This window comes from Doryrhamphus excisus, chromosome 1 (genome assembly GCF_030265055.1).
Source record: "Doryrhamphus excisus isolate RoL2022-K1 chromosome 1, RoL_Dexc_1.0, whole genome shotgun sequence".
In the NCBI taxonomy this organism is placed as follows: Eukaryota; Metazoa; Chordata; class Actinopteri; order Syngnathiformes; family Syngnathidae; genus Doryrhamphus; species Doryrhamphus excisus.
In genome coordinates, this window is record NC_080466.1 from 3,900,832 (window position 1) to 3,916,943 (window position 16,112).

Below are 16,112 nucleotides of genomic sequence, written 5' to 3' on the forward strand. Positions count from 1 at the left end.
CTCCAGCACCCCCACGACCCTCGTGAGGATAAGCGGTAAATGGTGAAATGGCTGCACGGTGACCGAGTGGTTAGCGCGCAGGCCTCAGAGCTAGGAGACCTGAGTTCAATTCCACCCTCGGCCATCTCTGTGTGGATTTTCTCCGGGTATTTTTTCCTCCCACATTCCAAAAACATGCTAGGTTAATAGGCGACTCCAAATTGTCCATAGGTATGAATGTGAGTGTGAATGGTTGTTTGTCTATATGTGCCCTGTGATTGGCTGGCTAGGCTGGGACCCTCATGAGGATAAGTGGTAGAAAATGAATGAATGAATGAATATCTTTGTTCATCTTTCTATGCCAGTGACTGGCAGAACAATTAAATGCTCGTCCACTAGATGGCAGAAGTTACCTAATTAACCACTGCATTCACCTTTTGCCCTTAAGACAATCATGACGTGCTTGGTGGGGTGCCAGGAGATTTTTCTCATGTTTGGGGTCTTATATTCACAACATTCTGTATATCGATCATCATTTCTGGTCTGTGTTTGCTATCAAATCTTACATGGTGAAATAACTTCATATTCAAGTACACTTATATTTCTACTACGTATCCCTTATGTAGTCCCAAAAGTGAAATCAAAAAGTGCGGCGCCCCATTAAGAATTTTTTTAATTCTTTTGCCTGCTCACAAATATCATAGCAATGCCCAGATACAATGAAGTTTCAACAGGATCTACAAAATATCAAAGAATGATCCAAAAAATATAGGATTATTATTTTGGTGTGAATCACAACATGGGGGAGAACAATGGCGTTCAGGCAAGGTCTGAGCTCTCTTTGTAATGATATCCATAACAAGTTATTATAGTTCTTAACTTGATTTTTTTTCCAAGTTGGTGTACCTAATGTCACGACCGGTGCGGTACATTCAGTCATCTGTGTCTGTGTCATCACAGTTGGTGTCTTGGTCATCCTCATCATTGAACTTATCCGTTGACGCACACAGGCTGTCCATTTGGTCGTCCACCAGAGGTTCTTCCTGACAAGATTGACAGAATACAGGATTGTTAAAAACTGTATGGAGCTTAATTATACACCGGATTTCATCACATGCATAATAATCGTTAAAATTAAGTAATCTATTTTACTTTGTGATTGCTATCTAAAGCTCGTTATGTGTTGGGCCAGCATTAGATCAGTCCATAGAGACTTGGGACTGCAGAACCGGTGTGAACTTGAGTCCTACTGCAGGCAAACATAAATTGCAATTGGTTGTTGGAGAGATGCTATTCTGCTTACTGAGTACTGTTGAGGAGCCCTTGAGTAAGGCACTGAACATCCACAATCTCACCGTCTCTCCTTACATACCTGCATTTTTCACATTTGGAACTGTCCAAGGAAATTGATAAACCTTTATCTTTGTCTTCTGAATATTTTATGAAAGACAAGCCATTTTCTAAATGACACCAAAATTACTTAAAATAAACAAAGACAAGGTATAATGATTATATATGACATGTATTGTATATTTCAAATGAAGGTCAGTATGCCTAAGAGCAGACAAAAAGAGTAGGCGTTCCTCCGTGTTGTGTGGAAAACATCTCAGGTGGGCTTTCCTTGTCATGCTGCTAATATTGAAAGCCATCGTAAACGGCAAGGTTAAATTTTCTCTCACTAGAAAATAAAACTTTCTTCCACCTTTGAATTTTTCATGTTTGGTGCTCTTGTGCAAATTCCAAATGGGGAATGACGTTGAAGGAGACGAGGTCTTTGACAATGTTTTCTTGTTCTTAACCCTTAGATGCAAAAGTGGGTCAAAAATGACCCGGTCAGGTTGTTTTCTTGAAATATCTTAGTAATGAAAAATATTTATCATTTCACATTCTAGGTATAACTCAAAAAACATATTTTTGATATCATGCCATTCACATTTTTAACTTATCTTTTATACATTTTAAGAAATGTTTGTTTTTGTGTTACTACCCCAACCTTCCATAAGTGGGTCAAAATTGACCCGGTCAGGTTGTTTTCGTGAAATATCTACGTAATGAAAATTTTTTATCATTTCATATTCCAGGTATTCCTCAAAAAACATATTCTTGATATCATGTCATTCACATTTTAACTTATCTTTTATACATTTTAAGAAATTTTTGTTTTTGTGTTACTACCCCAACCTTCCATAAGTGGGTCAAAATTGACCCGGTCAGGTTGTTTTCGTGAAATATCTACGTAATGAAATTTTTTTTATCATTTCATATTCCAGGTATTCCTCAAAAAACATATTCTTGATATCATGCCATTCACATTTTTAACTTACCTTTATGTAACACACAATGGATGCTCACATTTTATATTGTTGTACGGGGTCATTTTCTTTTTCAAAGATGTAAAAAAGTGAAAAATGAAGATGTTTCTAACATGAAATCATTATTGTGTGGTTTGAAATATAATACAAGTGATTATTCCTAACCTAAAGGGCAAAATTGGCATAAAATGCATTGATTCTAATATGGGTCATTTTTGACCCACTTATGGAAGAGTGTAGGGTCCAGTCACTCGTGCATCTAAGGGTTAAAACCCTTCTACGTAATGAAAAATTTTTATCATTTCATATTCCAGGTATTCCTCAAAAAACATTCTTAATATCATGTCATTCACATTTTTAACTTACCTTTATGTAACACACAATGGATCCTCACATTTTGTATTGTTGTACAGGGTCATTTTCTTTTTCAAAGATGTAAAAAAGTGAAAAATGAAGATGTTTCTAACGTGAAAACATTCTTGTGTGGTTCTAAATATAATACAAGTGATTATTTCTAACCAAAAGGGCAAAATTGGCATAAAAACGCATTGATTCTAGTATGGGTCATTTTTGACCCACTTATGGACGAGTGTAGGGTCCAGTCACTCGTGCATCTAAGGGTTAAAACCCTTATCTTGCAGATGCTGTCTGATGGTTATTGAACTGCAGTCGGCACCAATTGGATCATCCGGTTTAGGGTTGGTGACATTTCTTTGGGGGCAATACCACTTGACTTTTCTGTTCCATAAACCTCAGGATCTGTCTTACTGTGTCCGACTCCAGCAGTATATTTATAAGAGGTGTAATGGACGGTGTTGCTTTTGAGGTGACAATTCAGCCACTACAAATGAAGTATTCATCTTAACAATGGTTCAGTTTCATTGTTGCCGACTCTGAGAAAGCACCATCTTGAAATAGTTACTAAAAACTTCAATGTCAGAGATTAACTGCAGTACATAATTAACACTGTACCTGTCTGGGTGATTCAGAAGGCTGCCAAATGCGTTCTGGATTCATTTCTTGCAAAAGCTTCTTCAGCTCCTCTTCCGACTGATCAAGGTACTGCAACTATGGATGGATAAAACATAATTCAAACGGTATAAATGTAACACAGCATTAAAAAATAACATAGAATTCAGAATGTTTGGCTACATTAAAACGTCCCCTTGCATGACAGATTCCCCTGTCTGTCAAGAAATAGATGAGGAGAATGACAGCAATGTCCTACATTGGCTTGAAACTATTTAATCAACCCTCTCAATCGACCCAGTTAGGTAACATGCAACATGACTCCTTTTATAGTGTAGCAACTGGGACAAGTTGAAGATATGATCAGTTGTGCGCTATTAAAGCATATATTAAGCTAAATATGGAAGGTTCAGGCGGAGAGAAGCTGCTCGTTTACCTTGAATGGTTCTGCAGGAGAGGTGGCTCTCACTGGAGTCCGGATCCCCCGCAGCACATCGTACATTATCATCTGGCAGATTTTTTTACTTACTGTCTCTTCCAAATTTCGCTGTGGACGTACAATAAAAATGGCAGTTTAAAGTACACACTGTCAGGAAAAAGGGGCAGAGAATGAGTCGGCCTCTTGCCCCCGTCCATACCAAAAAGCTAATTCATGGACTCCAATGTACAGCGCTAATATATGCTCCCATGCTATACCTGAGAAGATAGAATGAAGTACAGTAAACTTCGGATATATCGGACTCGGATATATCGGAAATTCGCTCACAACGGACAGACAAAAAAAAGAACCGATTTTTCTGTAATGCATTTCCAATAAAAATTCATTGCATATATCGGATTTTTTATAACGGATTTCGCCTATTTTGGACAAAATCTCCAGTCCCGTTCCAATGCATTTCCATTAAATTTCCCTCGCATATATCGGATGGGGGGCGGCACGGTGGTCTAGGGGTTAGCGCACAGACCTCACAGCTAGGAGACCAGGGTTCAATTCCACCCCCGAGTTTGCATGTTCTCCCCGTGCATGCGTACTCCGGTTTCCTCCCACATTCCAAAAACATGCTAGGTTAATTGGCGACTCCAAATTGTCCATAGGTATGAATGTGAGTGTGAATGGTTGTTTGTCTATATGTGCCCTGTGATTGGCTGGCGACCAGTCTAGGGTGTACCCCGCCTTACGCCCGAAGACAGCTGGGATAGGCTCCAGCACCCCCCGCGACCCTCGTGAGGAAAAAGCGGTAGAAAATGAATGAATGAATGAATATATCGGATGGCCACATCGTGGCGCTCCGAAGCTAGCTGACATTCTGAGACGTTTTAAAGCAGAGGACATTTTTAATGCCGACGAAACTGGGTTATTCTGGCAAATGCTGCCAGAAAACACCCTGGGATTTATTGAATGAGATCTTAACCTCACTATTGGAAATAACGTAGGCCTGACGGGCGTAACAGGGCCTAGCTTAATTAACAATTTGTTATGCTCAGAGTCCAATAAAGTTAAATTCTCATTACCTTACGTCTCTTTTCATTGCCCAGTCCAGGTACATTGGAAACATAGTCAAGGAAGTGCCTTGTTATAACGGATAAAATCAGATTTACGCATATACCGGATATAAATCCGATATATGTGTAAAACGGACATTTTCCAGTATACGCATATAACGGATTTCGCTTATATCGGACAAAACCAGTGGGAACAATTGAATCCGATATATCCGAGGTTTACTGTACTTTTTATCTTGCTAGTACGCCATACCTGTATGAATTGCCTCTGGTTTTCAGTTGTGTCCTGGTACAGAGACACCCCCTTGAGTGTGACCTGAATGGAGGCCCCTTGCAGCAGTATAGGATGGGTGTTGAGCTGCCAACATTCAGTTAGGAGGCCCGGTCTCGCGGACTTAAATATAAACTCAATCTCCAGGGTTCCACCTGGATAGATGACACCTGGAGAAGTAAAAAGAGTAAATGGTGAAAAGTTATGACACAGAGACAAGCAGCGTTTAACGGGCAGCCGCTTGTGTTTGCGTCTGTACCAGAAGAGGTGTTGAAGTAGAAGTGTGGGCTGTTTGATTGTGATTGCAGGTTTGAGAAACTCTGTGGGATTGGAAGCTTCTGCCAACTGAAGAGGATGGCTGTGCTGCCCACGTTGTGGATTTGGAGTTGAGATGAGACGAGTTCGCCGACAAGAGCCTCAAATGTTACTGTTGTGCTGATTCTCACCTGTCCCTGGAAAAAAACAAAAAAAAACAAAAACAAGACAAGAGATGAAGGTGATACCACTATGTTCAAAGAATGCAAAACCATAATGTACCTGCTGACAAGGAGAGTTTCCAGTCCAGCTGGCGAGCTGACCAGCAAACCTCAAGGCAGGAATGAGCAACCTGTCCGACTGATCGTCATCATAACGTGTTGATGTATCACTGTGGAGGAAAATAGCACAGCAAACACTGAGTGGGTGTAGGTGGGAGCAGGTCGGTGTTTTGCAAGTCCCAAGTCTTTAAAGTCAAGTCAAAGTCACTGGCTTGACATTTGAGTTCTAGTCATAAAATCATAAACACGGATGACGAGTGGTTAGCACGCAGGCCTCACAGCTAGGCGACCCTTAGTTCAATTCCACTCTGTGTGGAGTTTGCATGTTTCATGTGTGGGTTTTTGGGCGGCACGGTGGTCTAGGGGTTAGCGCGCAGACCTCACAGCTAGGAGACCAGGGTTCAATCCCACCCTCGGGCATCTCTGTGTGGAGTTTGCATGTTCTCCCCGTGCATGCGTGGGTTTTCTCCGGGTACTCCAAAAACATGCTAGGTTAATTGGCGACTCCAAATTGTCCATAGGTATGAATGTGAGTGTGAATGGTTGTTTGTCTATATGTGCCCTGTGATTGGCTGGCGACCAGTCCAGGGTGTACCCCGCCTTACGCCCGAAGACAGCTGGGATAGGCTTTTTTCCAGGTTTCCGGTTTCACATTCCAAAAACATGCTAGGTTAATTGCCGACTCCAAATTGTCCATAGGTATGAATGTGAGTGTGAATGGTTGTTTGTCTATATGTGCCCTGTGATTGGCCGGTGTACCCCGCCTCTCACCCGAAGACAGCTGGGATAGACTCCAGCACCCTCGCGACCCTTCGTGAGGATAAGCGGTAGAAAATGAATGAATGATGAAAGTCATAAACACTGTTTAGTGTCGCCCAAATCAAATGCCATTTTTAACAACATTACATTACATGTCTACATGTGCTTTGTAGACTTGGAAAAGGCGTTAGACCGTGTCCCTCACAGTGTCCTGTGGGGAGTGCTCTGAGATTACACAATCGGTGGCATGCTGCAACGTCCTTGTATAACCGGAGCAGGAGCCTGGTTTGTATTGCTTAATAACAATAACCACAATATAAAAGAATAAACCACAAATTAGCTTCTACATTGTCCATAACCATCACCTCTCATGATGTGTTATGTTCATATTAAGCACTAAGCATTCATTGACTGAGCTTCTTTAGCTTCTGAAAAGAAAGAAGAAAACGGATCACTAATTTAATATACAACATAATTGACCCGGGTCACTTTTGTCACCGAAAGTATCTTACAGCTGATGTATTTTATTTCTTGTGTCAACTTATTACATTGCGATGATATTTCTTACACTTTCTCAGTTTCAATCTTGCAGTACTGTTTGTTCTCCTCCACTGCCTCATTCAACAAGGGACTGTGGCACACTTTGGCAGCTGGTTTGCTTGAACCAATGACCTCCAATCTGCTGAAGTCCTGAAATAAAGTGACACATTCTGGCCATCATTATTATTATTATTATTACACAACCTTTATGAGTAAGTCACAAATGCACCTAGTAAAATGTGTCCTGTTAATTGTCCTCTAGCAGAGGCAAATAATATCAAATTCATGTTGTTGTGCAATGCAATTTACAGTAATTTATTTATATTTGAACGGTAACTCCACCCTCGGCCATCTCTGTGTGGAGTTTGCATGTTCTCCCCGTGCATGCGTGGGTTTTCTCTGGGTACTCCGGTTTCTTCCCACATTCCAAAAAACATGCTAGGTTAATTTTTGACTCCAAATTGTCCATAGGTATGAATGTGAGTGTGAATGGTTGTTTGTCTATATGTGCCCTGTGATTGGCTGGCCACCAGTCCAGGGTGTACCCCGCCTCTCGCCTGAAGACAGCTGGGATAGGCTCCAGCACCCCCTGCGACCCTCGTGAGGAAAAGCGGTAGAAATTTAATGAATGAATGAATGGTAACTGGGCAGACATAATGTGGCATTTGGGTTATTTTAATGAGGGATTTTAAATGTTGGTTCAAATATTTGTAATATAAATATAATGAATAAATATACAGTAAACCTCGGATATATCGGATTCAATTGTTCCCACTGGTTTTGTCCGATATAAGCGAAATCCGTTATATGCGTATACCGGAAAATGTCCGTTTTACGCATATATCGGATTTATATCCGGTATATGCGTAAATCCGAGGTTTACTGTATTATCAAGTATAATATTTTCTTTCTGCTCTGCTGTCATCTGAATTCATTCTCCTGACAGTGTGTAGTCTGTGAGAAGGATCTCCATACCCAAAATTAACATATTAGGCAACAGCATGACACCATAACACACCTTGCTGTCATTTTTTTTGCTTATGTCATCCGCAAAGGTGATTGAAAAGGACAGAGTATGAATAAATTAGCCGGTCTGGCTGCCCGTGCTGATATAATCATGCAAATTAAAACATTAATAATGGATGTTTTGTTTTGATACGTCACAGGCAGGGGGCATGACTTGCCACCAGGCAAGGCAGGCAACTACTTGGGGTCACAGCCTAGTTTGCGGGCCACTGAGGGCTGATAAATTTCGACAGCAGTGACGCTATCGTTTAATATTTGCTTCCACTCTTAGTATTTTTATAACTATTCAGGTTAGAAATTGTCTTTCTCGAACATTATTGTGGTTAATATCATCAGCTAAACTTCCTAAGCCACCAAAAGTGTGTGTTTTTTGCGCCCTATCTTCATAGCGGACCTGAAAGCACCGCCCAATTGAGACGGTGCGCTTAAATGGAGTTAGTGTGGACATAAACCAGGACAACCCAGACAGTAGGACAAAGTATATTAGGGACACAAGATAGCCACAGATAATGACAGAACATTTTGATTCTCTTCAGATGAGGCTGAACATGCCGCTTTAGGGGCCCCCTCACTACTCATCAGTTGCATTCAAGAACATATTATGTAAGCTGGAGTTCAGCCATATAGGAGTTTGCATTACCGTTTTGTTGATGTCTAAACCCTGTAGGACATCTTTAATCATGTGACGGTGGCGATGCAGGTTCGTATTTGGGTCCCAAATCTGTGAAGCTGGATGCAGCACCTCAGAAGAAGTGATTCCTAATAAGCATTGGAAGGAAGGATTACAAAAATAAATACCCGTAGTCTTTAATATGAGTCTTTGGAACATTTTGCCTTGGGATAGTAAGGCAAAGGTTGAAGACCTGTTATGGATTTTTTTTTTAAATGAATGAAAAAGTCAGACTGCCACAGGTAGATTTGGCACAACCTTTTTTTTTTTTAAACCTTATGGGTTTTTTTTTTATTTGGCGCTACCTGTTCACCCAAGCTCACAAACACATTAAAATGGGACCGTGTATGTCGCTTGTCATTACACTTCCATACTCCTCTTTTTAAAAAAAAACTAATCTGCACATTACCACAACTGGCTTGCTTGTGCATTATGATTAATCTGTCCATCAATACAGTGAGATGTTGGATGTACAATGAGCAGATGTGCACCCCAGGAAGTTGTAAGCCGCTGGACAAAATTAAGCAATACCCGTAACTCAGTAACTTCACGTTCTGTTGTTTAATAATAAGTTCATGTTGCAATTTCACATTGCACAATAATGCAAATTTGACATTGCAACCCAACACCACATCTAGATTGCAGTCCTGTGGGAAACACTGTGATAGAAGGCAGGGTTTCCTGAATGAATCAATAAACACAGAATGTAATTTCTCGCCGAGGGCCAAGTTCACTTTCAAGCACTTTCTGGACAATAGCTACAACTCTTGTGTGAAAACTGAAAACTTTCCATCACATTTAGTTAAAGTGATCAGAAGCCTAATTCAAAAGTCGTGTTTTTTGGAGTTAATCTCGCAGCCGACCTTGTCTTGACATATTTTGAAAAACAGTGCAAAGTAAGCACAATGAAACTGAAGCGTCTGGCTATGTGTGTTTGAGTACAGTATACCTGATTCCTGGAGAATGCTGCACGGTTGTCTGACAATTGTGAGAGGTTTCTGTTTGCCTTGTTCTGTCAGTGTCAGTGTGGCTCTGATGCCACTTACTTCATCCCCATAGTGCTGTGGGAAACTCCAAAATTCACTTCCCACACGGTACCCCTATGGCACAGAAGGAAAAACAATCCTGTCAAGATAATGACAACAAAGCTTTAGAGCAGTGGTTCTCAACTGGGACATACCATTGTCCCTCGGTGGCAAGCGCAAATCCAAATTGCTGAAATTTTTCAAACAAAACTTAAATATTATAATATTATATGTTATATTAAAAGTAACTGTTACTTTCTAATGTATTGCAAGCGTTATACAGTATCCTGCCCTGCGCTCTTAGGACTGAGGAACAATTCATTTTTATCCACATATTCCAAAATTATTTAAACAAGAATGTCTTTTCCGTACATGGTGTGTCTGAAGAGTTGAATGCGAGCACGGCTCATCTCATATTTATAACGCTCTCTTCTCCATCTGATATAAAGGTGATCTAGCGGTGTGTTGGATGGACAGCATGTTCAGTTCACACTTTATGTCCTTTCCCGCCTGCTCAAGTTTTGCCAAGTTGTCTATAAACATGGTGTAGTAAGCAAATAGCACAGACCCGTGACCCACTGAAAACAGTTCTGTGAGGCACTTTTGGGTCCTGATCCACCAGTTGAGAATCACTGCTTTTATAATACTAAAGAAAAGATGCAAAAACATGACACAGAATCATACATATCCTGACTGGATTAGTGGCAAGACTCGTCTTAGAAGTTCTCGCTGCTCCTGGATTTCTTTGAAACTGTAATCTTGGTTCATCAATAAGTTCTCCACTGGCCTTTGGAGCCGTCCTTGACATAGATGGAACCAGAAAAATACATAAATAGTGTACATAGTGTAATGGATGCCAGCTAGTGTGAAAGTATGTTGGTAAATCTCACTCCCTGATGCCTTAAAGCAGACCTGGGCAAATTAAGGCCCGCGGGCCACATCCGGCCCTTTGTACGTCCCTGTCCGGCCCGCGTGAGGCCAATCATAAACACCATAAATTAAACTTTTTTTTTAACTTTTATTTTGAAATTTTATTTTGAAAAGCGTTACGTCGCTACGTATGCACGTCGTAGACGTAGCACCTTCACTCGCGTATACACGTGTGTGAGTGAAGGTGATGCTGTTCGCGAGGTTATCCCCAAGATGTCGGCACACCCCAAGAAAAGAAAAGTTGATAACGAATGCCGTATTTTCAACAAAACATGGACTTCCAAATATTTCTTTACAGAAAGTAAAGGCAAAGCAGTGTGCTTAGTCTGTGGTACACAGGTTGCTGTGTTTAAAGAATATAATTTGAATCGCCACTACACCACCAAGCATGAAGATAAATACAGAAATCTGTCTGGTGAAGAGCGTGCAAGGGAGTCTGATGCATTGCTTGCAAAACTACAAACCCAACAAGGATTTTTCACTAAACTTCACACTCCCAGAGATGCAGCCGTCAGGACAAGTTATGTCATTTCTCACAAAATCGGCAGAAAAAGTAAGGCGTTTTCCGACGGAGAGTTTATTAAGGAGTGTTTATTGGACTCTGCTGCGCTGATGTGCCCAGAGAAAAAAGGCGCATTTGAGAACGTTTCACTCTCCCGACGCACTGTAACGAGGCGGATTGAGGACATCGCGGGGAACTTAGAGCTATTCAAAATATTTAATTTAAGTATTTTACAATGAAAGAAAGTTGGTGGCCCTCTGACACAATTCAGGCTTCTCATGCGGCCCCTGATAAAAATTAATTGCCCACCCCTGCCTTAAAGGGACGAGGTTACAGGTCGGTATTTTAGCTTGTTGTCTAGCACTGCTTTGTGATCTTCTGATCGGGGCCAGGATAATGAAAATACCTCAAAGTGAGGGCTTTTCTCAGCATTTTTTAGGCGAATTTAAAAAACAGACTACTTATCAATGAACCACAAATGAACCACACTCTTGACAGCCGTAATTATGCTTTCAAAATACGATTTCTTGATGTTTTGATATACGCAAACTCACCGGATAACATGTTCTGCTGCCGTTTTCGCTGTCTAATATATGCATCCCAATTCTGCAGGGCCTTTGCCTGAAAGTTTCTATGACCTAAAGAAATATCTTGCTTGTTCTTAGCCTCTTCAGAAGGATGCTTTCCAAGCACATGAGATGAAGGGTCTCTTTGGGAACTTGGTACTTGCTTCAGCAACTGGACCAAAGAAGTAAATCAGTGTTGAGATAGATAGTTTAAGTATGGTGCATGCAGACAAAAATAACTTCACCTCTGTCTCGCCTCTCGTCACCAGATACTTTCTAAATTCATCCAAACTGCCCAGGATGCTGTGTGGAAGAAGCATCTGTCTGTTATCAAACTGAAACTCTTCAGATCCTAAAGGCAGAGATTTACCCCCCCAAAAATGACGTTAGCTCCATGAATACATTTCTGGATCAATGACAAACATCACCACTGAGAAGCATGTCATTGTTGAGGACAAGAAGAACACACCTGAATGAGCCATGGGTTGAGATCCAAGAGGCAGATTCCCCGAGGGAGCATTTTTGCTCGCATCCTTTGACTGATTTTTGAGCACTTGGGCCATGAGAGTTGTTGTGATCTTTGGTGACTTGCTTTGATGTATTATTCTGCAATGGAAGTAACATGTAGTCAGTTAAAAAGTCATTTTTCACACACATATACACACACTGGCATGACAACTAATACTCTTTTCTCAAACGTTACATTCTAACTTCACCTAGCATGAAACATTCACGGACTGATTACGTCATGTGACTCTGTCTTAGTGCGCGTATTAATGACGTCATTGTGTCCTGCCACTGTTTAGCTTTATGGGGATATCGAGTGGGCCTGTAAGCACAATGAAAGTATGAACTGAACTTGTTATACTTGATCAACGCTCACCTCGAACAATGCAACGGACACAAGATGTCACTCATAAAAAGAAAGAAACAAGAACACGGGTCAGCTTTACCTCTTTAACGCCAACAATTTTCGTCAGGCAGTCCAGGCAGCCTAGCAACCAATGCAAACACTTACCGTAATGCCTAGTGTTGCTGCGATGCTAGATTTTCACTAAGTTCTTTTTCACTTTTGCTTCATCAAAAGCAACTCTTACAAAACGGCAAAATGCAATGACAACTTTGATTAACAATATGGATTCACACACAATAGAATATAAATGAGAGGATACGTTAAAAAGAACAAAACAGATTTTAAATACGTCAATTAATATGAAATGACACGTATTTACATTTACTTGCAGGTATAGGCAACACGTAACAATAGGCGATAGTTATATTTTTGCACATGCTGTTTGCCAATGAACAATAATATCTTGTTACAATATTCATTTCAATGACAGGAAGTATATACCAGCACAGTAAAATTACCAATTACTTGGAAGTTACCCACAGGAAATAGGTTTTAAAAGTAAACATGTTAAAAAAAATATGACATATTACCGGCATTATGATGGGCTAAATATATTTTGAAGTCATTGAAAGATCAGTTCACATATGATGGAGCAAAACATTCAAGTGGTCTGTCGATCATGACGCACATCGTGGACCACGTGATCAAGGCTAAGTCTATGTATGGACACTTGGACTCAACCACTGGGCAGTTTCTGCGTAACACTCATCACAACAAGATGGAAGTTGAGAGCATCTCCACTGGTTCACAGACCACCATCCCTCACAAAGACGGCTGCCCATCCTTGCATGGCCCCCAGAGCTCCGTGTCCTCCAAAATCCTGCTGGCGTACAAAAACGCATCACAACACCTAAACTCGTCGGGAATCAAAGTGGGCATCCTCAGAGTGGCCACGGCGCAGTTGAAACAGGACAAGAAGAAGACGGATTCAGGTTCAGCCATGAGGGAATCCACTCATAATACCAACCCGTGTAAAACATCTCCTCTGCATCAGCTCGCAGCTCTGGTTCTCCACGGCCAAACCTGGCGTCGCCAAATATGTGAAGATCCCCGAAACGAGCACTTGCTCTCCACTAAGCCGCAGAACTGTAAGCGCATTGTGGTTCTTGGCGCGCCACGGGTGGGTAAGACTTCCATACTGCGAAGATACCTCCGAGATGGATTTGTGGAAGAATACAAGCCCACATCCGAGGATTTTGTGCGTAAACTGTTCCGTATCCGCGGTGAGACTTACCAAATCGATATCCTGGATGCATCCAGGGAGAGAGACTTCCCAGCCAAGCGGCGATTGTCCATTCTTACAGGTGCGTATCTTATTTTTGGCATGGCGAAATGTGGGAATCATATAAATGAAATGCGTAATTGTGGCTTTAGGGGACATTTTTCTGCTGGTCTTCAGCCTGGATGACAGGAGCTCTTTCGAAGAGGTCTGCGCCCTCAGACAGGAGATCCTGGCAGCCAAATCCAAACTCACGAAACGGTCTCAACTCGCCTTGGTGGTGTGCGCTAATAAAGTGGATCTCCTGCAGTCCGAGAGGGACGTCTCACAGACGGAGGTTCTCCAAGCTCTCGGTGACAACTGTGCCTACTTTGAAACGTCTGCAAAGGACAGCACCAATCTGGAGAAAGTGTTCGAAGCTTTGGCGAAGCGCGGTGGGCTTCCGGCTGAAACGCGGCCATCTCAGCACCGCAAATTATCTCTCCGTAGTTATCAAGCAATGCGCACTGGGCGCATACGAGTCCAGTCGCCTGCAGGTGATGCTTGTGGGGTCCTGTACCCGCTGGCGCGCAGGCCGAGCTTTAGCGCGGATCTGCGACATGTCATTGGCACACAGAGTGCGCAAAAGTGCGGCAAAACACAAGAAAGATGTCACATTCAATGAGACGACATTTATTATTATTATTATTAATTTTCATTTTCATGGCCTGGTGGTGCCATCAAATATTATTATAAATATTATATTTCATTAAAAAAATGAACAGATGATCATGGAATTCTGTAAATATTGCATTTTATACTGTATGATATTGAAATAAATCTTTTTAATAGTCCACTCAGCTCTTGATATCAAACCTGTGCGTGTGTGCGTGTGTGTGTGTGTGTGTGTGTGTGTGTGTGTGTGTGTGTGTCATAGAGACTGTGGGAGGATGTTGAGTCAGTTATTTGATTATGATGACAGTTGCATAACCCGCTGTGTAGTCAAAGGTCTACTTCTCAACACCCGCACCTTACTCTCTTTCCTTATTTATTTTCTGTACCACCGCTTCTACCCGTTATTGAGCTGGAGTCTATCCCAGTTGACCTTCAAGTGACAGGCAGATCACAGCAATCACAGGGCACATATACAAACAAGCACTCACATTCACAACTGTTGGACAATTTAGACCAGGGGTCTCAAACACGTGGCCACTAGTTTGAGGCCCCCACCTTGATATGAAAGTTTAATGTTAGTGCGGCCCGTGCAAGTTTGATATGGATGCTGTATGGTATCATGTACCCAGAAAAAATGATTACGTTTGATTCATGTTCATGTTAAAGGTTAAATAACTGTTAATAGTTATCCTCCCTATCCGTGTGGAAGTGGTACGTTTTTGGCTATTTAAGTTTAAAGGAAATAACTTGGAGGCTACCGTTTAGCTCGCTAGCTCTCTAGTTTGCGAGTTAGCATGTGTCTCAAGACCCTGCAGTTGCGCAATATGTTGTAAATAAAAAAAAAAAGAGTATAAATGTGACTATAGTCGTGTTTTGTCATGTCTACAGGGCTCTAATAATGCTTTGTTCATTTTAATCTGAAAAAAATAATTTGTCTACCCACCAACTATATGCGGTTTCTTAAGTTTTTATTATTTGCCGTTTTATTATTATTATTATTATATTTATTTATTACTGATTGATTGATTTTCTTTATTCTTGATTTATTTATTTTTTTCATCTTATTTTGTGTAGAAAAATAAAAATTAAGATAATTGAGAACAGTGGAATGTTTTATCAGAGCTTTTATTGTAGAAAATCGGAACCAAAGTTTGTATATTTTTCTGTTTTTAATAAATGCGTTGTTTTTTTTTTTTTTGTAAAACCTGATGCGGCCCAGCCTTGCCCAGACCCTAGCCCCAGTGGCCCCCAGGTAAACTGAGTTTGAGACCCCTGATTTAGACTATATCCACTATGTTTTTGGGAAGTGGAAGGAAGTCGGCGTATGTGCACATGTGTACGCAAACTCCATACTGAGGGTCTCCTGACTGTGAGGCAGACATGACAACCACTATTCCACCGTGCTTGCCAGAAATCTCTTGCATGAATCACACAAATCACCCACACTTTACTCTATTTGTGTATATATGTGTATGACTGTGTGTGTGTCGTGAGGGACGCTTATACAGGAAAACTGAAGGCTGTATTTTGTATCACAGATGCTAACGCCAAATTAGCTTTGTTACATTTTACAAAGCAAATGCGTTTTCTGTCTAATAATATATCAGACAGTATTTTTACAATAAAAAAAATGAGCTACAGGCCGAAAATGCCTGCACTTTGTACATTGTCATAATTTCTTCAGCTTTTCTTCAGCTTGACAACAAAACCTATAATTTATGAAATCATGATATTCATT

General features: G+C 41.0%; 2 protein-coding genes across 7 annotated transcripts in view; one reads left to right on the forward strand and one right to left on the reverse strand.

Moving 5' to 3' along the window:
* Positions 1-640: 640 nt before the first annotated feature.
* The window catches only part of mycbpap (mycbp associated protein), a 49,707-nt gene continuing 34,235 nt past the window's right edge, over positions 641-16,112 (reverse strand). Inside the window, exons 1-14 of one of the 6 annotated variants that reach the window (XM_058083983.1) lie at positions 13,736-13,852; positions 12,058-12,194; positions 11,834-11,940; positions 11,577-11,760; positions 10,275-10,390; positions 9,515-9,665; positions 8,536-8,654; positions 6,898-7,019; positions 5,572-5,680; positions 5,294-5,486; positions 5,017-5,204; positions 3,697-3,807; positions 3,264-3,359; positions 641-1,022 (exon numbers count right to left, since the gene is read on the reverse strand). In XM_058083983.1, coding sequence (XP_057939966.1) covers positions 912-1,022; positions 3,264-3,359; positions 3,697-3,807; positions 5,017-5,204; positions 5,294-5,486; positions 5,572-5,680; positions 6,898-7,019; positions 8,536-8,654; positions 9,515-9,665; positions 10,275-10,390; positions 11,577-11,760; positions 11,834-11,940; positions 12,058-12,151 — 1,701 coding nt within the window. In that variant the 5' untranslated portion in view covers positions 12,152-12,194; positions 13,736-13,852 and the 3' untranslated portion in view covers positions 641-911. Of the gene's footprint in view, positions 1,023-3,263; positions 3,360-3,696; positions 3,808-5,016; positions 5,205-5,293; positions 5,487-5,571; positions 5,681-6,897; positions 7,020-8,535; positions 8,655-9,514; positions 9,666-10,274; positions 10,391-11,576; positions 11,761-11,833; positions 11,941-12,057; positions 12,364-12,471; positions 12,522-12,541; positions 12,608-13,735; positions 13,853-16,112 lie in introns of those variants that run through there. The other 5 variants (XM_058083965.1, XM_058083937.1, XM_058083946.1 and 2 more) reach the window with 5 other exon arrangements.
* rasd2b (RASD family member 2b) lies at positions 13,204-14,978 on the forward strand. The gene is made up of 2 exons (XM_058084080.1): positions 13,204-13,805; positions 13,876-14,978. Exons 1-2 carry the CDS (start codon positions 13,220-13,222, stop codon positions 14,382-14,384), a joined length of 1,095 nt encoding a protein of 364 aa, XP_057940063.1. The 5' UTR covers positions 13,204-13,219; the 3' UTR covers positions 14,385-14,978.

Bases quoted from the DNA above. Each gene is read 5' to 3' on its own strand.
- rasd2b (XM_058084080.1), top strand. From the start codon at position 13,220: ATGGAAGTTGAGAGCATCTCCACTGGTTCACAGACCACCATCCCTCAC. The intron at 13,806-13,875 runs GTGCGTATCTTA...TTGTGGCTTTAG, and splicing joins GCGATTGTCCATTCTTACAG to GGGACATTTTTCTGCTGGTC.